Genomic DNA, 22,455 nt, shown 5'->3' on the forward strand with positions numbered 1-22,455 from the left:
GCACAGGGAAACATTTTTGAAATAATGAAATGGGAATTGCTGACATAATATGTCACCGAGACAACAGTCACATCCTGTAGTACCTGCCATACTACCAACATATGGTGATGGCTCTCCCTCTCTCACAGTTTGGGGCTCAAGTGGCATTAAACAGACCCTGCTGATGAAGAGGTCAAATAAAGAGCACCTGCAGATGTCTATTGCTCCAAATTATCACAATGTAACAGGGCCATGGAGAGACCTTCTGAGGGCCAGGTGCTCAAAGTGAGAAAAAGGGGCACACCAGCCTAGAATAACTGCTTTACCACACCCAGCTATTGCACAAACTATATGTGTGACAGGGCTCGGATTGTGGGAGAGGTTCAGGGCAATCAGAGGACCGTGCCTACTGGTTAAATAGGCACACCCACCCGGAGTGCACTACCAATTAGTCCAGGGGTTTATAAAGAATAAAGACACTTATGTAATATCCCCAGACAAAATAAAACACCAGCAATTTACAAGCAAGGGACATAAACCAGCGTAATCTTTGAAAAAGTATTTGAGTTTTATTTTGCTGTTCTTAACACATTTTCAACAGTTTTTGAGTGACAGTCATTTTCCTGTTGAATTGGAAAATTCATTGGTTGGGGAAAGAAATAACCACATGCCTTCAATCAGATGAAAGTTTCTTCTGGGACAATGCTGTTGTAAAAACGTGTTCTATTACTTGCACATTCTCAAATATTATTTAAAGAAAGTTTTACACTTATAATCACATTTACATACTAATACAAAAATGCAAAACAAAAAAGTCAGTCCTCTCCTTTCTAAATGATTGCAACCTGATTTTACAACATATATTTCTTCTTTACTGTATAATCAGAGGCCCAATGGCTAGGATAAATACACACCCTTTATTTAAAAATCTAAAATGTAATAATCACATCTCTAAAAGCAGTAGTATGTTTTTTAATTTGGATTTTATCAAGCATACTAGTTTAAACAGTTAATGGATAACCACAAAAATTCTCCCACCTTACAGTCAGTTCAGTAGGTATGCATACATTGTTGGGGCGACATAGCTAAGGAGGTAAGAGCAGTTGTCTGGCAGTCGGAGGATTGCCGGTTCGATCCCCCGCCCTGGGCATGTCGAAGTGTCCCTGAGCAAGACACCTAACCCCTAATTGCTCTGGTGAATGCGAGGCATCAATTGTAAAGCGCTTTGGATAAAAGCGCTATATAAATGCAGTCCATTTACCATTTACATAAAACCAGAGGGCTGCTTTCACCACATAGTGATCTCAATTTCCTTCCTGATGAGTTGCACTCTTACCTCAGAACTTAAAATCACCCCCTTTTCTCTAATGCGTAAGGAATGAATGGACACTTAATAGCTAACAATTACGCATTACAACAGGGTTCCTTTTTCCAGGTCTGCACGTTTTTAAGGATAAAAACGAGGCTTCCCTGAGCTGCTCAAGCAAACTCAATTCTATTGAGATGCTGCTGTTACTTCCAGTTTAAAATTACATCTCTAATCTCGGGTCCTGTCCCTACAGTACTCCTGCTGTGGATGTGGCTGCAACCCTACTGTCTATTAGCACAAATCTGATAATCTTCACACAGGAGGACAAAAACTAGCTTAGCATAGAAATGTGTGTATTAAACTGATGAATTAGATTGTTGCTCCTGGCCAGGCTGCAGGGCTTAGCCTCTGCTTCAAGCCAGTGTCTGAACAGACCAGGGCACTTGAGGAAACCCATGAACAATCAGTAAGGACAATACTACAACCCACAGCAAGAGGGAGGGGCTGAGGGTTTCAAATGACCGTCTTAATTATGAAAACAAACATCTTTTGTTAATAAAGTGTTATTACACGTAAGGAAGGTTGTGTTCAAACATTAAACGTGTAGTGAGGTCACCCTGAAAGTCTGTAATAAATGTGACAAAGGTGGTGGATATCCACTGTCATTTAGCTCCTAAAAAACAAAAAAAGCAGCACATTGCATTAAAAAAGTGAAAACTGCCTGATCATGCATTCCTGCCATCCAACCAGTTCTTAAGTCTGGTCAAATTACCACTGACCAGGAGAATATCACAATGTTTTAAATGTTTGAAGTTGTGTTTCTTTCACAGAGGGCTTGCTGAATGCTGTCACACGTTTGCCTGTGCAGGACTGATGGTCTCTGGCTTCTCTCCTGTGAGCGAGCGCTGTGCAGGCTGCTCCCGCTGCTCCCGCGGCTGATCATTCGCGAGGGCCGCCAGCAGCGTGACGCTGTACACCTCGGTCTCGTCTCCTCTCAGAGTCAGCCGAGCGGACGCACGCACCACCTCCTGCGGCTGAAACACAGCAGGCCACAGAGACGCCTCTGAGCCGCGCTCCAGGAGCTGCTTACACACACACACGGACACGCACACGGACACACACACACACACACACACCGAGGACCAGGAAGGGTTCGCTTACACATGAGAACCACACACGCACACACACACACACACATACCAGGGACCAGAAACGCTTCGCTTACACAGGAGAACCACACAAATCACATGGGCATTTTCCCCAAATATGTGTTCACTTCATTTCTACAAGCAGACATGAACGGACATTTTCTATGGTTCAAATTCCACTCATGAATCAGTGCAGGTCCATTGGCTGTCCCTGGGGGTTATCCTTCACCACTTGTGCTTGGATAGAACCTCCAGCATTTACACACTTCCCCTCAAACTGGATTATTCCCAACACACCTACCTCCTGCCATGAAATAAAAATTGGACCAGAGTAGAGAAATCAAACCTGTTAACGCTCAGTAAAACTGATATATTGCCATAAAGTCAGGAATTGGTTTGAACTGCACATGGATAATTACACACACTTAAATATGGTTAAATTAAACTCATTCTATTATATTCAACCACAATACTGGCTCTCAGCCTGCCACCGGGATTGTTATTCATTGTTTTCTGTTCAACTTCATGTTGTACATTAATTCCAATATTCGTGATGTGGCTTTGTTTGCTGTAGAGAAAGTGATTTCCCTTGTCTTGGTCTTCGGCCAAAAAAACAACAGCAGTGAAACAGCACCATATGGAGACACTGAAAGAATTAAGAAGGAGTCGCAGTCTCACGCTGAAGCCACTGGGTGGCGCCCACGTCACGGTGATGGAGCGCCTGGTCCCGGGCTCCACGGCTCCCCTGGCCGGCTCCACGGTGAAGCCCCGCTCCTGCAGCGGCGGCAGGCCGTCCCAGCTGAACTCCACGTTCTGCTGGGGAGGGAAGGGGGGGGGTGAGGATAAGGCTGAGGGGCCGGTGAGTGATAAGCCTCTTATGAGACAGGCTGCCGCTGACTGCATCAGCCACTGCAGCTGGAGCTTAAATCCACTGGAGTATCAGCCCCGCAGGTCCGGCCGCAGGAGCAGTAATATAAAGCAGAATTAAACCGCTGCCACATCAGCATACACCGCCTCTCTGCGCTCCTGCAAAGTGGATTTTTCCCCCCCGTCACTGATGGGAGGCCCTGGAAGTGTTTGTGCCCCACACACACACACGCTCATTCACGCTCGTTGCATTCGCACACTCGCGGCAGTAATGCCATCTTTCCACAGCAGGGTAAAGAACTGGGTAAAAACTCATTTGCAGTACTGAAAAACAATGCCGCTTCACTCCACGGTTTTAACGTGAAGTGTGCAGGAATGGATTTACTTATTATTATTTTTTTTCCAGGAGAGCCGCAAACGAGGCAAGGCCCGAGCCACTGTTAGCCATGATAGAGCGGCAGACGTTAGCACTCCTGCAGGTGTGTGAGAGAGCAGCAGACGTTAGCGGTGGTTTGAGGGAGCAGCAGACGTTAGTGCTGGAATGTGTGAGAGAGCAGCAGACGTTAGCACTGGAGTGTGTGAGAGAGCAGCAGATGTTAGCACTGGAGTGTGTGAGAGAGCAGCAGACGTTAGCGCTGGTTTGAGAGAGAGCAGCAGACGTTAACGCTGGAGTGTGTGAGAGAGCAGCAGACGTTAGTGCTGGAGTGTGAGAGAGCAGCAGACGTTAGTGCTGGAGTGTGTGAGAGAGCAGCAGACGTTAGTGCTGGAGTGTGTGAGAGAGCAGCAGACGTTAGCGGTGGTTTGAGAGAGCAGCAGACGGTAGCGCTGGTTTGAGAGAGCAGCAGACCTTCGCGCTAGAGTGTATGAGAGAGCAGCAGACGTTAGTGCTGGAGTGTGTGAGAGAGCAGCAGACGTTAGCACTGGAGTGTGTGAGAGAGCAGCAGATGTTAGCACTGGAGTGTGTGAGAGAGCAGCAGACGTTAGCGCTGGTTTGAGAGAGCAGCAGACGTTAGCCCTGGAGTGTGTGAGAGAGCAGCAGACCTTAGCGCTAGTGTGTGAGAGAGCAGCAGACGATAGCACTCCTGCGGGTGTGTGAGAGAGCAGCAGACTTTAGCACTGGTTTGAGAGAGAGCAGCAGACCTTAGCGCTAGAGTGTGAGAGATAGCAGCAGACGATAGCACTCCTGCGGGTGTGTGAGAGAGCAGCAGACTTTAGCACTGGTTTGAGAGAGAGCAGCAGACCTTAGCGCTAGAGTGTGAGAGATAGCAGCAGACGTTAGCGCTCCTGTGGGTGAGTGAGAGAGCAGCAGACGTTAGCGCCGCTGCGAGTGAGTGGGCTGGGGAACGCGGTACCTTCTTGGCCGTGGGCAGGGAGCAGCGGATGCAGCCCACCTCCAGCTCGCGGACAGCCGGGAGGACTCCGCTCTCACCATAGACACTTCTGAGCGTGAGGAGGACGGCCAGCGGGGGCTTCTCTGCTTCTGCCAGAGAGGACAGGAAGCTCACTTATCTTCCCACACACACACACACACACACACACACTCATCCACGCACACACAAACACACACACGCACACACACACACACACACAAAAGCACGCACGCACACACACACCCAGACACACACACATACACACACACACACACGCACAAACGCACACACACACACACTCAAACAGTGCCAATGTGTAACAATGATCCCAGCACCAATAAGCAGCCTATGCTCAAACAGTGCTCTTTTACAATGCTATTTACTATTTACAGAGGAAAAGTACTTTGTGTCTCATACACACGACTTAAAATGTCTTCCTCCATGTCAGTGAATGGCTGAAACTCCCTGTTCATGTTCGTAAATACCTGCAACCTCCGGGTCACTGATGGGAGGCAAGGTGGCCAGGGACTCGACCGGCACGCCCAGAGGGTCTCCACCACACAGGAACATAGTGTGCAGGCGCGCTGCCCCCTTCAGGTCAAACGTGCACACTGTTTGCTGGGAGACAGGACAGGCCATTGGCTTCCAGAATACTGCACTATGCTTTGGACAAATTTAAAAAATAATTTATCACTATCATTTTATATCCATAGATTGTAATATAGTACAATATTTTTTTTCCCATATTATTCAATTCATTTCATAGATCAGTAATATCTATAGAAGTATATAAACACATACATACACACATATGATGTACAGTCAGCACAGTGTTAGGGTTTTTTGGTGGTGTGTGAGAGGGGAGGCCCCGCCCCCTCAATCCCAGCATGCACCTGACAGGCTCGCGTTTCAGTTAAAGCCTCGCGCTGACCCCATTTGCCCACACTAACGACGGGCTTACACAACAGGCATGACAACACGACAGGGAAGAACATTAAACAGGTTTCCCACGCATCGATACAAGGCTTACTGTTTTCTCTCCGACTAAACTAGGCCATCTTTATATATATATATGGAAAAAAATGGAATGCATACACAACGCATATGAGCAAGATACATTTTTACAGACCGCAAACTTTAGGCTCTCGGCTCAACAACAAAAAAAAAGACACATTCAGAAGGGCCTGTTTCCCACCTAATGCGAGGGGACGAGGTGCCAATGTTTCCATTAAAGCTCGCGAAACAATGCCCACAGCAACAGCTTCCTGGCGGTCCCACGTGGGAGCCGGCAGCTCACTTCCAAACCCACGCTGTTTTTCTGCTAACAGCGCGCGCGCTAACCTGGTTTTCTGCCGTTCTCATGGGGCCAGAGTGTTTCTTGAAAGGAAAATTGTCTGGTGGTTTACAGCCTCGCCATAATTGATGAGCTTTATTTTTAGGCCTTGTTCTCCGGGCGTTTTTTTTATTATTATCATGGCTTCTGTTTGCCATCAGCTCTTTCAGGGCCCTATATTTAGAGAAAATGTGTCATCGCAGCCCGCTAATCCAGCTCGGTCAGATAAGTAACCGGTGGCGCTCCACCTGCCCCTCTCACACAGACGGTTTGTGATGGAGTGACACCTTATTCGTCAGCTCCACGGTCAGCCTGTCCGAGTAGTGGAGGCTCTCGTGGTCCGGCTGGAACGTTACGTTGACGTCCTGCGATTTCCCCGGAGGTATGGTGCCCTCTACTGGCGCCACGCTGAACACGCCAAGACCACTGTAGTTCTGGGTACCTGGGGAAGAGGCATATAAACATCCAACCATGTCCCTTTTCCCCTTTAGACAGAACTACAGAGCTATGCTTCCTCTGCATACTGTTCCCTAAAACCACTTAATGTGCGATGGCCACTTAGGCACTGAGGAGAGTGGATTGAGGAGATGTAAACAGACTTCTGTTTAACACACAGCCCTTGCAGGCCACGGACACACGCTCTGAACTTCCACTAAATACTGGCAGCGTTTTGCAGAGAACATTTCCCAAAAGTCAAAGGGGAGAGATGAATCATCGACAAAGCACAAAAATAATCCCTAGCTCTGGTGAGACTTAAAATCTTAGTGCAGTACAACTTTACGCTGGTAGCATGTGGCTGGCTATACAATAAATGTAAATGCAAAGTCATTTGAAAAAATATAAGTTGTGCAATTGTGTTTAAACAACAAGTAAATTAAAAATCCAGCCTTTCTTTTGTGCCAACAGTGACTGACATAAATTCGTCACACTTTGTATCAATCATGTCAATAACTTTTTATTAGTGTTAATTTTTTAAGTGATGTTCAATGGTGTTCTTATTCTGTCATTAAGACCCTGTACATCTGCACACACATATACACACACACACACACACACACACACACACACACACACACACACATAAACAGTGGTGTACACACACACACACACACACACTGTGGTGTACACATGAATGTGTGTGCATGTGTGTGGTGTGTGTGCATACTTGGAACACAGACAGACACACAGCAAGTCCAGCTGAACCAAATCCAGCAGCAGGTGCGCTTCCCGTCTTACCCACAGTGGGCTGTAGCCGAGAGCCACAAGCCAGGAAAGCTGGCAGCTCCTCCTGCTCCCGCTGCCTGGCGAGAGAGAGACTGTCCAGGTGAACCCTGAACCGCACCTGCAGGGAGGAGGCGTTCTGCAGCTGGACACAGGAAAACCAGGTCAGTACCGCAGTCTGCGCTCGCCGTAATACAAGACAAGGCCAGCAGGGGCGCAGCCCTGGGCCTACCTTAAACACCCGCGAAGCGCTCTCCCTCTCCAACGCGTATCCGAAGTCCAGGACCTTCCCCTCGTGCGAGCAGGTGACGGCAGGGTCCACGCCAGCGCCGCACAGCGTCAGGCGGAGGGTCGTCTCGGCGCTCTTGATGTCCAAAGTCTCGCGGTACTGCGACAAAGGGACAGCCATATCGCAGCGTCTGAGCGCGCCAGTGGCACCTCCAAACAGGCGCCAGGAATCAGGAAGAGAATGTCAAACTGCACTTCTGAGCGCTGAGCCCAGGGACAGCGCCGTCTCTCCCTGTGGCGCTCCACCTACCTTTTTACCCGACGTGGGACAGAAACTCAGGACGATGGAGTGAGTGGCCTGAGGCCCCAGAGGCCGGAGGGCGTTCAGAACCATGAAAGGTCCGCTGAGGTCCAGCAGCGAGGATCTCAGCTAAGCACCGCTCTGATTAAGGGCAATGTACAACGTCGGTGATTCTTTTCTTACCATTTCCACTGAGCAGAATGTAGTTCTCTGTAGCCAACCTCCCATCACAAAAAAAACAAAAAATTTAACCAATGACACAATATCTGAAGAGAACTGCGATTAGAAACAAATGCTAAGGTTTCATCGCTATTTCACTTAACTACGTCCTGTTCCTGGACGCCAGCTTTGAATATTGAACACAGTTGTCCATAGAGAAATCCTTTATATAGTCTTTGATTGAATGCCTTGTACAGAGGGCAAAGCAGAGAGCAATAGGTGATTATGAGATATGCAACTCCATGGATTTTCTGTCTGTGAACTGCTAAATTATACAGAGGAAGTCGTGCTCTGGTTTGAGTGGGCATCAATGGGGGTTTTCCCATCCTTGTAACAGGTTAAGTACTTTGCACAAAACAGAAGGGAGTCATATTTTTTTGGAATATCTGATTTGTCTTGGTGGGTAAGAATATTCTATGTAAATATGTAAATGCAAACATGCAAACAAGTCAATTCTGTGAAATATCATTTTATAACGACACTAGCCATGGTCTACATGGTTCTTTCCTTTGCATATTTATGAAGCAGGTTTGAGAATGACCTTGCCAGACCAAATAACTTAAGTACAGGTTAATGTGGTCACATTTTCCTATGCAAAATCATGGACTGGTCAGCTAGCTGGCTATCTTGCTTTCAAGCCTGCGCTCAAGGTCATTGATCTGATCAATGCTAAATATTCATAGATTCAGATTGTTTGTGGTCAAAGCATGTCCATTTGTCCATTCTTCGATGGACTACAATCTCACTACAATCTGGGGACAAATTCTCCATTAACTTGCGTTATAACATGTAATTATATTAATACACATAATTAATTATTTATTTGAATGAATTATTAATTCACCCTCCATGTTGCTAAAAAGATAAACTATTAGCATACAGAAAAGTACACATAAAAACTCAAAGCACCATCAAGTGGACAGGTCTCACATGCATTTTCTTGACATGGCTCCAGTGAATTGAAATTCTTATTACATTCAAAGTACAGTTCAGCTCTCAGTGAGGTAACCTGAGGCACATGCTGGCCTCCCTAGCATTAGCACTCACAGGGGGAGACCTGTACAAATACAGACCTCCCCAGGTGGACAGTGTGATTAGAAAGGATACCTCCAGAGACTCCAGTGAAGTGTTCTGTATTGTGACCTTCTGGATAACTCTCTGGCCTTTAGGGAAATACAGAATATGACAGCAACGGTAATGAGGACATGGGACAGAAGCACATGGACATGTTCATCGTTTAACGACTGAACCTCCATTTGACTTTTGAATTAAAAGAGGACAAGTAATAATGTTGAGGCGGCACTGCCAGCGTTTTTGACTGCATGCTAATTTTTTTATGCTCTAATAATTTTCCTCTTTATTCCCAGCCTCAGCACTGCAACATTGGGAGACTGCAGGGTGGCTGCGCAAGTCCTCCAAAATGCCTTCTGTCTGCCTGTCGCCCCTCCTGAGCTGCACAGTCCTTCTGCTGAGCTGCACAGCCTTTAAGCTGGAGTACTGCTTCATCTGCACAGCTGGAGCAGCTACACTGACCAATCACAGGAGCTGCTACTGCATGACCAGGCAAGGAACACCCAGCACAGTACAATGATCAGTGTTAAACCAACTCTTACAGAGTACATATGGTCCCTATTGGACTCATATATGCTCTGTTAGAGCTGAATTTACACTGGAGATTTTTTTACAGTGTGAGACCCCAAGATTGATGACACTTCGCCGTGCAAGTCTCCCAGTTACAGTCGCCCCGGTTACAGTCAGGATTTGTTTGTGGATTGTGAGGAGCAGTGAGACCCAGAGTTTGTCTGTTTCAAGACTGGTGAGATTATTGCAGTTACAGACTGTAGCAGTGCTGAAGATGATATAATGGAGTTTTGCCATTCTGTGCGGCAGAGGAGACTAGTTCCCCTGAGTATATCTTTAATATTCAGCTGACAAGCCGTCTTGTCCAGGTGATTTATCATTTTGCATTCTGAAAACAGACTTCAGTGGGGTGGCAAACATGGTGAGCAGACTCTTATATTGTTTAAACATTGTTTAGTTAGTTCTGGGATGTCCATGGAGTCCACAAAATTGTTTATATATTGGGATGCTATCTGTTCTTGAAGGATATAGCACTTTGGTGTATGTGCAATTAACATTGAATTCCAAACTTTCTGTACGTTCTGTGATGAGTGCAGTTTGATCCAAGATAACTGAGACTGGTAATTATTTTTATACGTTATAGCTTTCTGATTTGAGACCCACCATCATCAAAATTCAGCCAAGGTCTGCATATCATACATGTGTTTTAGTCAGTTATATTTCACAAAATGCAGAACAAATTCTCAATTCCAATTCAACTGAAAATATTTTGGTGTGGTTTTCTTCTAAGGTTGTTAACAGAACATTTTCTAAATGTGCAAAGATTTTATACATCTTTGTGACTCTCATGAGAGTATCCTCCCTTTTTCTGTGGGGTGAATTACATACTAATCCTGTTGTAAGGCTTTCAGAAGTATCTGCATCATTAGAGGTCTGGCATGGGAGCTTAGAATAACTTCTTTTTTGTGCTTATTTATCCCAGCAGAAATCTGTTCCCTGTACCGATTACAGCACTCTCATTGCAGCATGCAGGGGCCCAGACAGACAGACGCAAAAACGCATCAGAAGGAAAAGGTGTGCATGGCCTGACCTACTGCCACCTGGTGGAAGTTGACGGTTCTGCGGCCCTTGTTTGAAATGACCACGATGGCGGGCCTGACGGCTGGACAGTGCAGCTCCAGGTACAGGGTGTTGTGGGGGCTGCAAGGGACCAGAAACCAGTGTTAGACATGCAGACATGTGACCTAGCTGACTCCTCCCACAGGAGGAGGGGGAGGAGCTCTTTCACCTACATGGAGTTCAGCAAAATGTGTATTGTTCAGCACGAACACATTGAGTGCAAACAAACGTGAACTCCCAACTGTCATCGCTAAAGAAAATCTAATCTCACTGCCTTTGCATTCAGACACTGAAGTGAGAATTAACAAAAAGAAAAATGAGGGACCTGTTTACAGGCCACTTAATCGAATATTCAAAGAGACCGCGAACAACCCCTGAGACTGACCAGCCTTTCTGAGGGGAAACCGTACCTGAACAGCAGGTCACTGGGCAGCTGCTGGTCGGTAGCGTCGCCGTTGGATACGAAGCAGGGGATGACGTAGCGGGTGAAGCGCTGGGCGAAGGAAAGCAGCAGAGACGCTTTGCCTGCAGCGAACTCATCTGAACTGAAACGGAGAGAGAGAGGAATCCCACCGATTATCTCCAAACAAGCAGCGCTTAACAGGCAGGGATAAATCACACAGGTGATAAATAGCGCAGAGGCCGCGTTTTGCAATTCTAATTTTGGGATAGTAAGGGGTTCGGTACGGTGTGAAGCGCCGAAACGCTGACAGAATGAATGCGGAGCGGTGGGACTGCGTGCATTGAAAAAGACAGCCATATAGCCATTTATATTTAATTATGTTGGTTTCACTTCATAATTCATTTTCCAATGGCTCGTGGAAATATTTGCATAAAAAGGAGATCTATATAGGCCCAAGATATCAGGGAATTGGTAAGCGTTTTGATGAATGTTTAAAGGTTCTATGCTTTGTAGAGAGGGACTTAAAGACTGTAAATATAGCTGAGTTAATTTGCCGGTGCTGCGGTGATCATGCTCTTGAACAGAGCGGTTATGTGTTCTCCAGGCCAGGAGTGGGATGGATGGAAGTTGTTAGAGGAGTGGGATGGATGGAAGTTGTTAGAGGAGTGGGATGGATGGAAGTCGTTCTTCCGTGTTGGGTGAGACGTACTCCGGCCTGATGTCCGCCGGGTGGGGCGGTCGGAAGGGGCTGGAGATTTTGGGCGTGGGGGACGGCTTGCTGCCCTTCTCCTTGAGGGCCGGCTTGGCTGAGGAGCGTCTGGACGACTGATTTTTGCCTCTCTTCGAGTCACGCGGCTCGTCCTTCTTATTCTGGACGAGCACAAGGGCACAGAGAACAGCGGCTTGCGTTAGCGGAACACGAGGCTCGTTATGAGGGCTTTTAGCACAAACAAATCATCACGCGCTTCACACGACAGGCAAAAACCGCAATTCGCTGGTCATGAGGGAAAACAAAATAAAGCATATAAGAGCTGTTGACATACGAAAAGAACAGTGTGGAAAAATGTTCACAGCAAAACACAGGCCAGACACAAAGTACAGGAGATGCCTCTCTCTCCCTCCCCCCTCTCTCTCTCTCTCTCTCTATCTCACTCTCTCTTTCTATTTCTCTCTCTCTCTCTCTCTATCTCACTCTCTCTCTCTCTCTCTCTCTCTCTTTTCTCTCTCTCTCCCCCTCACTCTCTCTCCCTCCCAGTGAATGGTTACCAGGTCCTCCTGCTCCTGCTCCTTCTGGGCCTTCTCCTGCTCCCTGACGCGCAGCTCTTCCGCCTGACAGAGCAGGCGCACGGCCTCCTCTTGCACCGCCTCGTCACACACCGTGGGCCTGAAGGTCACCTGCACCAGGCAGCGCTGCGAACCCAGAGAGCACCGGGACGGCCATTAGCGTGCGCTCAAACGCTCAAATTCAGGCTTAGTGTGCGCTCAAATGCTCAAGCAGAGGCTTAAACTGAAATAGTGTGCGCTCAGACGCTCAAATCCAGACTTCAGCTGGAAGAGTGTGTTCAACTCTTCAAATACGGGCTTAGGCTGAAATAGTGTGTGCCCAAACCTTCAAATCCAGGCTTCGGTGGAAATAGTGTGCGCTCAAATGCTCAAGCAGAGGCTTCAGCTGAAATAGTGTGCGCTCAAATGCTCAAGCAGAGGCTTCAGCTGAAATAGTGTGCGCTCAAATGCTCAAGCAGACGCTTCAGCTGAAATAGTGTGTGCTCAGACGCTCAAATACAGGCTTCAGCTGAAATAGTGTGCGCTCAGATGCTCAAGCAGAGGCTTCAGCTGAAATAGTGTGCGCTCAAATGCTCAAGCAGAGGCTTCAGCTGAAATAGTGTGCGCTCAAATGCTCAAATACAGGCTTCAGCTGAAACACACACTAAGTCATTGGCATGATTTGCACTCAACATTGCGCTCAACATTAATTACACTAAAATTATCCAGCAAGATGGACATAAGATTATGTATGAATTTTACACATGGGATTTAGATATAGCTTCTGCATAAAACCCTTTTACAAATCTATATGTATGGGCGTTTGTTATCAGATGTATTTATTTGTGCACAGGTCTCTGGCACCTGTCCCGGCAGGACCCGTCCCGTGGTGGGGGCGATGCTGATTTCGGAGCTCTCCGGCACGGCGAACTGGAACAGCCTGGGTCCCGCGGGCGAGGCGGGGCCCGTGCCGATGCGGGGCGGCGGGCGGCCGAGCTCGCCGTGGCCCGTGTGGGCGTTGACCACGTGCAGCACGGCGGTGGACACGTCGCCCGCGCCCGTCGCCCCAAACTGGACCAGCGAGTGGGACAGCTCCAGGGGCGGGTGGACCCCCACGCCGCTGCACCTCAGCTTAAAGTCCCTGTGTGCGACACAGGGGGACGGGACACTACTGTGGGACTGACACGCTAAAATACTGTGCTGGTTTAGAGCTTCTCCTGAACTGACTCCAAGCAGCTGTAAGTATCCAAACTGCATGAATCCATTCATCTATTATCTATAGCCGCTTATTCCTGGTCAGGGTCGCTCGTGGGGGGTGCTGGAGCCTATCCCAGCATGCATTGGGCAAGAGGCAGGAATACACCCCGGACAGGTCGCCAATCTATCGCAGGGCAACTGCATTAATGATTGATGAAAAAATGAAAAACACTGTAAGCCATCCAGGCTTCCACCATATGCTAATCTCATAAAATAATAATGATCGACTTACAACTAACACAAGTGAGTGTTTTAATTACCATTTTGTGGCTTGAAAATGTGTCGATGAAGATGAGCGCATAATCACCTGTTAATTCCGGATTTGCAGTTGAGCTGGAATTTGTATTCTGTGGCCTGCTTGGGGCTGAAAATGACATCTATTTCCAGAGTTTCCAGGGGAAGAAGTGTGCCGAAGCCATCGTTGGGCTGCACGTCCACAAACTAGGACAAGAACAAACAGGAAAACTGCTTATTTAAGCTCCCCGGAACGTTCTCCAGGTTATTCTCGTGGATGCTGCAGAGTCCTGCAGACGGCGACCTCATTCTAGTCACTTCTCAGCTCAGCCCACACATCACTGTGCTGCTGCTATGCATACAGAAGCAATTCAACCTTCAATAGGCTGTACAGTCAATTATACACAGATGGGAATTAAGAGTTCTCATGCCATACAGAAACAGCAGATTCATTCTCTGCAAAAAGAATTAAAAAAAAAAAACCAGCAAATATGCTGCCAGTGCTGGGTATTACACAACCTCCAGTGTGTGTGTGTGTGTGAGTTTTTTTATTTTTTTTTATACCTCTGGGATTCCCAGGAAACCAAAGTCTTGAGGAAGCAGGGAACGGTTCCTGAGCAGGACGCTGGTCTTCACCGACTCAAAAACGGAACAGTGCCCGAAATCCACCTCCGTCCTGTCAAACTCCAGCTCGGAGGTTGTGAGGATGGCGTTGACCGTGAACGCAACAGGCCGGACCTAAAAGCCGAAAAGAACCGTACATATCAGCAAGCTAGCTGTGTGTTTATTATTTTTTATATTTCTCATTACTGCCCACTATATCTATGCTACATTGTATTTTTTTATTTTTTTAATAATCAAAACTAACAGAGAAACCATTCTCCCTCACGCACCGAAATCAGCGTGCGCATGATTAAGACTATGATTAAGCACAGCATCCTCTGCCAAAGAGAGACACAGGCCCGAGAATGGGACCTGCTCGCAAGCCCCTGCACCACGCAATGCTGAGGGTTCCGCAGCGTGAGTCACAGACAGAAGGAACACAGCCATCCAGCAGCAAGGAGACAAGCCTTTCAGAGAGCGGCCCGGCGAGCGCGCGCAGCGCAGCTGTCAGGCTGAGCAGCGAGCCGGGGCTATCCACGCCAGCGCCAGGGAGCTCAAACTCTATAAAAATACTATCGCTGCGTTAGTCACTTGAGCTCTAAAAAGAAACCCGCCCCAAAATAAGGACCTTTTTTTTTTTTTTTTTTAGAAAAATAAAAATAAAATAATAAAAAGATATGGCAGCAATACACATTTTTATCTCCAAAATCTCTCGGAGCAGACAGGAAATGAACATTTACTTTTTTTTGGTACTTTTTATTGTGGATGCATTGCATAACATATTGAGGATACACTACAGTATATGACTATTCTGCTGTTGGTGGAAAAACAACTATATAATCCCACAATTGCGTTTTCCTTCATTCAGGGAACCATTTTTCCTGAGGTGGAGTTTTCTGTTTTTTATTCCCCCTTGAAGACACATTCTATCAGTGCAATTATGAAAATATCCTTTTGAAAAATGTAGTTTAATTCCCCGATTTATTAATACCTTATTAATATGTAGTAACTGCATAGGAGAAATTAAGTAGTTAAGCACTATGACTAGATGTGTCATACCTGCAATATATTCCACGCTACTATCCTGAATTTAAATGATTTCAGCCTTGTTCATTTTTCGTAACCAAATATTTTCTTGAAGTTTAATGGACCACATAACACATTTATAATTGTCACTGTAGGAATACACAAATTTCCTGCAGTTTATAAAAATGTTATAATATTGCACACCTGCACAGTGAGTTATAATTCAGCTATTTATGTACATGAATCATATTATTGTGTTCACACAGTTAAATAAATGTTACTAGGACAAAAATTCAGTCTAGGTTAAAAACAATTTCCAAAAAAAAAAAGAAAAAGTTTTTTAAGAGAAATTGTAAAATGAAAAACATAAAAAATCTTTGCAAAATTCCTCAAAAAAAAAATGTTTCAGTGGAGCTGCTGGTTCAATAAAATAGTAGCCAACCAAACATTAATTAATCATCTGTGGGTATTTACCCATCTAGTCATTCACAGATCACAATAAAGGTGTACTGGCCATGGCATACAGTACTACTGTACTCTACTGCTGTACTGTACTGCCCAGGACAGCTGATTATTCACACAGTGACATTCAATTAACTGACTGACCGTAATTTTAGCATCCTTATAACCAATACGCCCAGAAATGGTGATTTTAATTAAATCTGTGCACGCTGTTCATGATTGTCATGATCATTATAGCTAGATATAATCTATGATTAAAAAAAACCCCAGCGAGTTCACAGCGAAAGAGAATTGAGTTCTCAGTTGAACTACCTGGTCAAAGCAAAGGAGCAAAGAACAAAGAAAAAAAGCTAGCTGTGAGATCAGGCAAAACCTGACGATCAGGCGTTTGAGACCACGTCTTTGTGAAAACCACGCACAGATATCATTAAAATTCCCTGAGTCTCAGCTACGGCGAAGGCTGCGCTGCTCAGAAAGTTAGATCAGTGTATATCTCCGCACGCACAGCCATGCCCGGGGGCTCCTCACTCCAGTTGCTGTTTCAGCGGGGGCGAGGGTGACCTTGTTCACCGGGACCTAGCGCTCGCTGTTGCTCTGCTGGGTTAGCGTGCCAGGCTCGGGGAGGAGGCTGGTGCTCCGCCAGGCTCCCGAACCGAAGCACAGGTTTCCTCTCCGCGTGCGTCTCCCCTGGCCTGGGGAACCGTCGGAGCGCGGCGAGCTGAAACGGCCCCCCCCCCCCCCCCCCCCCAGGCCTTACCCCCCCAACCCCAGCCCCCCTCCCCCACCTGCCCCTCGCGGAGGAGAGGAGGCTCCAGGGCGGAGTTTGGGCCGGGCCCACCTGAACCTCGGCCAGCGGGAGGAATTATATGAATCACCGGCACACGGCTGTGAGCTGACTTATGCCGCGGACGCCGGGCACTATGGGTAAATGGCAAAGTCCTGCCCTTTTCTGCGCGAGTAAAAAAAAAAAAATGGCAGGCATGATATTTTACTGATATAAAAAAAACCTGTCCTACTGATGATTAAAGGCTCTAGAGTCTCCCTCGACCAGGACTGGGGCTCCTGCTAAATGATTTCATAATCGCCCCGCTCTTGGGATTCTAATAGCTAAATCAGTTCTAAATCAGAACTAAGGATTGCGCAATAAAGGAATCACATTTTACTGAGGCAAAGAAGCCTGGAAAACTGCAGCTTATGTGACTTTCTCATCTGAAAAAACCCATATCTGTTAATTATGCAAATAGCACTTGGTGTAATATTGAAAAAAAAGTCATATATTTAAAAGAAAAACAATCGTAAGCTCCATTATTTTTAATGTTTTATTGGAGTTGAGGTGGGAAAGGGGTAAAACGCTGTGAAAGTCGCTCTGGATAAGAGCATCTGCTAAATGCCTGTAACGTAATGTAATGTAATGTAATGGAATGGAACAAATATTACAGCTGTCTTCACATGGAATCTTAAAATGTCTGATTAACTCAACAGGAGACCTGGTTTGAGAGGCAAGAGAGGATGGAAAATAAAAAGCCAAACGGAAGAGGGAAAAAAAAGAGACATTCCTCTCATTTCTGGAGCGGTTAAAACAACGTGAAATAACCTTCGTTTCCACGGGCACCTCATTAACAGTCACGAGCCGGGGGGCCTCTGGGGGCCGCTCTTTAATTCGGTCCGCTGGCACTACCTGCATTAACCTTGTGTCACCGAACGACGAGGGCGTTAATGGGAAGCCTCAGAATAAAAATCATTCAGCAGAAGGAATGAAGGGAGCGTTGTCACCTGATTGGGCGACGAGTCTACAATGGGCTCCCGTCCAGGAACTGATATCTGTACTAAACTTCGTTTACGACGGGAGCAGCGGTGAATAACTGACCTGATCGGCCACTTGTACTGACATCGGGACTTCCAGAACTCCCGTCTCTCTGTCGAAGAAGCCCTCAGCATCCTCCGGCAAGGAAAACCTGCGGGCATTACAAAAAAATATATAAAAAAATATATGTTTATGAGCGACCTCGACTGAAGTTGCAACCGGATCGATAACAAGTAATCCCACAGTGTTAGGGGGTGCGTTGATTCCACAATGCCGAAACCGATGGACACAGTAAGGGCGTGTGAGAGCTGACAGATTCACGGAGAGCTGAAGGGCAGAAGATCGATAACGACGCGGTGGAGAACGAGGCAGGCCCTGGACGATCGCCGCGGCGCCAAGCGAGAGAAGGCCGAACCCGACAGACACCGGAGCCGAGAAGATCATAACTCATAACAGGCATAATTACAGCACGCGGGCCCGCTGCAGACGCCGCCTGATCGATTCTCATTCTGCCGCCGCTTTCCCGAAAACTCGGGAGGCCCTCGGTGTGAAAATGCTCAAAATGAGACGGGTGGGGTGGGGTGGGGGAGGGGGGGTAGGGGCGGACAGTCAGCGGTCCGCCAAGACTGGAGAACAGCTGGAGCACCGGCACGGCCAGACGGCGGGCCAGAGCAGTGACGGGGCTGCCGAATTATCGGGTGTAAAGGAGCGGAAGAGCCCCCTCAATCACACACACGCGCGCGCGTGCGGCAGCAGATGTTCGGAGCGGCCCGAAACCTCCGCGCGTCGCCGTTGGCTACGGCCCGCCACATCTGTCGGGTTTCCGGAGTGGCGGCGGGGGGCGGAATTCTTCATCCGTCTCTGCACGCCAGCCGCGGAGATGCTGGTAACACAGGCTCCATCAGGGCGAGACTGGACCCTCATAGTCGCATCACGCTGTAAACAGGTCCAGTAATCCACGGGGTTTGCGGGCTCTCTCTCTTTAAGAGAACGCCCACATGCTACTGCTACTGCAAACCGACACGGTACGTCGATCAGCATCACAAACAACGGGAGACACGAACGTCTGAACAACAGCAGCCGAGGAACTCTTAAGGAGACCGAGAAGATGATTCTGGAGATGAGGACCCGATATCACAGGTGGTTAGCAGAGCCTGAAAACAGAAGCGATTCCAGCGTTTTTTAATGCGGGTTTCCCGGTGTTCTCCTTAAAAGCCTGAGCGATAAACCTGTCACGAGCTAAGATTAGCAGTGATTGGGAAGACGGGAAGGGATAGATGAGCGGCACTTTGAGCAAAGCATTCAGCCGGGCTCTTTAAGGAGTTCCTCCCGCCCGTTACAGGGCGATGCTATTTCGGCTGGGAGTCTGCTGGAAGAGCGAGCCGCTAACTCAAACAATGGAACAGACTGCCGGTTGTCAGTTCAGCTTGAGCACCAGATATCCCGTTCCGCTCCCCTGTAAGATCCGTGAGGGGCCTACCGGCGTGAACGTCGGAGCCGCAACAGCCAATGGCGTCGCGCGATTTTTAATGGAGTTTCCAGATTTCTATATTCCTGAACAACGGCGATGCATTCTGAAATGACTGATGCTTTCACAGAGCCTCTGGGAGCCCTGCACTGTACCTGCTTCATTTTTCAATTCCCCCACAAGGCAGCTCAGCGCTACGCGCGTACAGTACTCCACGCAAACAAACATATGGGGATGGCAGCCTAGGAAGCAAAAAAAAAAAAGCAACAACAAAAAAAAAGTACTACAGAAGGTGTTAGGGTCACGACTGAAGCATGTTTACAGTGGGCGCTTGGAGACGGGCCTTCGGAGCGTACGCTGCTGGTAATTTATTTACAGAGTCACTTGTTCTCTGCTAATAGAATCGCTGCTGGAGCTGGACTCCTGAATTAGCTTGGCAGGGCGGGGTGGAAAAGCCAGGCGGGACGGCAGCGGTCCCATCTGTCGGCTGCATCTTTCGGCTTGGCACGTCACCCCCCCCCCCCCCCCCCTTTGCCCCCCCTTCTTCTCCTCCCCAATTTTTAAAAAACCCTCCTATTGCGCGGGGCGGGCAGAGCAGAAACTCGCTCGTCTACGGTGAGCTCACGAGATTCGCGTGCGATTTGGGATCGGGCGTGGAGGCGCCGGGCGAGAGAGAGAGAGAGAGAGAGAGAGAGAGAGAGAGAGAGAGAGAGAGAGCGTTGGCGTCAGTGAAAGGGCCGTCCGCGTAAATCGCAGGGAAGATGAAGGAGGACGGGAGCGCGGACGTGAGCGCAGACGCTTCGCTCAGTCTTCATCACGGCCACGGCCGCGCAATTAAACCTCTAATTTCCTCCCGGATCTGCCCATCCGGTCACGACAGCCAGCAGAATCCCATTTCCAGCGGCCCCCGGCCTCATCTGAAACCGCGGAAAGCCAGTTTAAGAAGCCGTAATCTGCAGACGACTCGTAATCCTGGAGCAGACACACGCTCTGCAGGACTGGAAAAAAAGAAATTAAACAGAGAGGTGTTTCCCGCCTGCCAAACACGATACAACTTTATTTTGCGAAACACCTGAAAATAAGCCCAAGCGATTTCAAAAAGACCACTTTCTACAAGCTCGCGTTTCCCGCTCACTGCCCCATAAGAAAAGTGATTATGACGAGGGTTGCAAAACAGATTAAGAGGATTAATTGTTCTGAAAAAAAAGGAAAAACACACTCGTAACTATACACACACTAATGTGAAAACATTCTTTCTCCAGAGCCCCAGTATAAGGACACTTTGCAAAGATCAGTCCACCCCCCCCCCCCCCACCCACCCCCATTCCCCCAGCGTACGAGCTGTAGGCACATACAGCTGCAGCGTTTCACTGATAACATGCAGTAATCTGAGGAGTCTGGGGCCAAACAGACCATAATCTCCCCTTCTTCCTGCACCCGGCTGGCGAGCTTGCTCAGCAGACGCGTTTTGGCTGCAGATGTTTCCCCCCTCGCTGGAGATTATGCTGTGACCTTGCCGAAGTTCAGTCGATGACCGAGCGAGGACGCTACCGAATGCACTCACGCAACACGCCGCCATCAAATAAAAAAGACCATGTACTGCACTGTAAAAAAAACCCCAGTGCTTCTCTTTAACCTCGACCCCCTTCGTGCGACGCTTCTCTTTGCTCTTTGTGGGCCTCCGTCGGTCCGAGGAGAATGACGAGAGAGACAAGCCTCTCTACGCAGCGCGGGGGATTAAAAAATACGCATAGCTACCGGGCCAGCGATGTCTCATGACTCTGTAATCATGCTAATAATCCAACAGAGGTGCTCATTTATAAAACTTCCGAAAAGCACAGTATATATTACAGATATATTATGAGCTTTTCAAACGCCTGTTAACATACGCCTTCCATTATTATACTTTCCTATTAACATACTGTATACCAGTGAACCGGATCAAAACCAAACTAAAAAAAAAAAAGGAAAACAATTACTCTTCTTAACCTGCATGGAAAGGCCATTATTTACACTTAAAATGAATTTATGACTTGGGTATTGCAAAAAAACTATTTTAAAAATAAATGTAGGTATAATTATTAAACTGTATTCAGAAGGTAAAACCATTTTCAAGTTGTAATTGGATATTGCACTCCAATAACCATAATCTCTTTGCTCAACCTGAACATAAACTGATTCAAAAAAGAAAAATCTGGGAATACAATGCTCTTTATCCCCTTCGTGCGTTGCTCTCAATCGCACGCTTGGCAATGGCATTAATACCAGTTCACGTTAAACGCGGAAATTGCATAAGCCCCAATCTGCCGACGTGAGTCAAATTAATCTATAAACTACGGAGGGATGCTTTGACGACGACTGCAATAATAAAAATGTGCAGAGAGTGTCTCTCTGCGTGACCTTACGTAAGCGGGGGGGGGGGGGTGGCAGTGGCGGGGGGTCACGAGAGCTCTGGGGACGGAAGAGGCGGTACTGTGCCGACGTCCGCGTAACCCCGCTCTTAAAACCTTCTCCGATTCGCTAATGCAGATTACGGCTCCCGGACTCTCCATTCACGCCTGCACCCTCGGCCCTCGGCCAATCGGACGCACCGTTGGCTCCTGTCACGTGAAAGCCCAGCTGTCAGCTTCTGACCTACACGACACGCCTCACCGCCAAACAGAAGAAAAGGTGGGCCAAAACCGTCTGCCCTCCACACACACCTCACGAACCTTTCAGCTCCTCCACACGCACCTCAGCCTCTCACAGCTCGTCTTCTATTCACACGGAGCATAACCTTGCCTTTTTCAACTAAAAATAACTCGCCACCCTCATTTAAATAATAAGTCCCCCCCAAAAGTTATTAAGAGCCTTGATGGCAGGCCATTCTACAATTCCATGTAACAATCTATTATGGTCAAACGTTCCATGACTTTAGAGGATGTAATTAAAGACTCTTTAAATTTAAATTTCATAATGAATAACTGTCACGGTTTTTTTCTTCTCCTTCTTTTTGCTTTCGGTGTAATTAATTATTGCCCTGGCTCTGGCTGACCTAGCCAAGGTCCCCGACTGAGTCCTGGACACACGCACTCTATTTTTCTCACCCGTGTTACTTTTACAACATCAGTACAAAAAATAAAGTAATTTTCTGGCTGAAATTAATGATGCCTGTGCCTAGCCATCTTTAGAAAATGTATTCAAATATTAATACTATTATTAACACCATTTCTTTTATAATTTTCCTTGATTGATTAAAAAAAAATATACAGCAGAATTAT

General features: G+C 47.4%; 1 protein-coding gene across 4 annotated transcripts in view; it reads right to left on the reverse strand.

Moving 5' to 3' along the window:
- Positions 1–526: 526 nt before the first annotated feature.
- Positions 527–22,455, reverse strand: part of cfap74 (cilia and flagella associated protein 74) — a 60,460-nt gene continuing 38,531 nt past the window's right edge. For 3 of the 4 annotated variants that reach the window (XM_035383614.1, XM_035383617.1, XM_035383616.1), the window contains exons 23-39: positions 17,791–17,878; positions 14,397–14,570; positions 13,906–14,039; positions 13,206–13,482; positions 12,345–12,488; positions 11,788–11,948; positions 11,086–11,220; positions 10,647–10,756; positions 9,083–9,138; positions 7,766–7,885; positions 7,460–7,615; positions 7,243–7,372; positions 6,294–6,448; positions 5,159–5,291; positions 4,656–4,783; positions 3,115–3,252; positions 527–2,322 (exon numbers count right to left, since the gene is read on the reverse strand). In XM_035383614.1, the coding sequence (XP_035239505.1) occupies positions 2,137–2,322; positions 3,115–3,252; positions 4,656–4,783; positions 5,159–5,291; positions 6,294–6,448; positions 7,243–7,372; positions 7,460–7,615; positions 7,766–7,885; positions 9,083–9,138; positions 10,647–10,756; positions 11,086–11,220; positions 11,788–11,948; positions 12,345–12,488; positions 13,206–13,482; positions 13,906–14,039; positions 14,397–14,570; positions 17,791–17,878 (2,425 nt within the window). In that variant the 3' untranslated portion in view covers positions 527–2,136. The remainder of the gene's footprint in view (positions 2,323–3,114; positions 3,253–4,655; positions 4,784–5,158; positions 5,292–6,293; positions 6,449–7,242; positions 7,373–7,459; positions 7,616–7,765; positions 7,886–9,082; positions 9,139–10,646; positions 10,757–11,085; positions 11,221–11,787; positions 11,949–12,344; positions 12,489–13,205; positions 13,483–13,905; positions 14,040–14,396; positions 14,571–17,790; positions 17,879–22,455) is intronic. The other variant, XM_035383618.1, reaches the window with a different exon arrangement.

The sequence above is a fragment of the Anguilla anguilla genome, chromosome 11 (assembly GCF_013347855.1).
Source record: "Anguilla anguilla isolate fAngAng1 chromosome 11, fAngAng1.pri, whole genome shotgun sequence".
Lineage (NCBI taxonomy): Eukaryota > Metazoa > Chordata > Actinopteri > Anguilliformes > Anguillidae > Anguilla > Anguilla anguilla.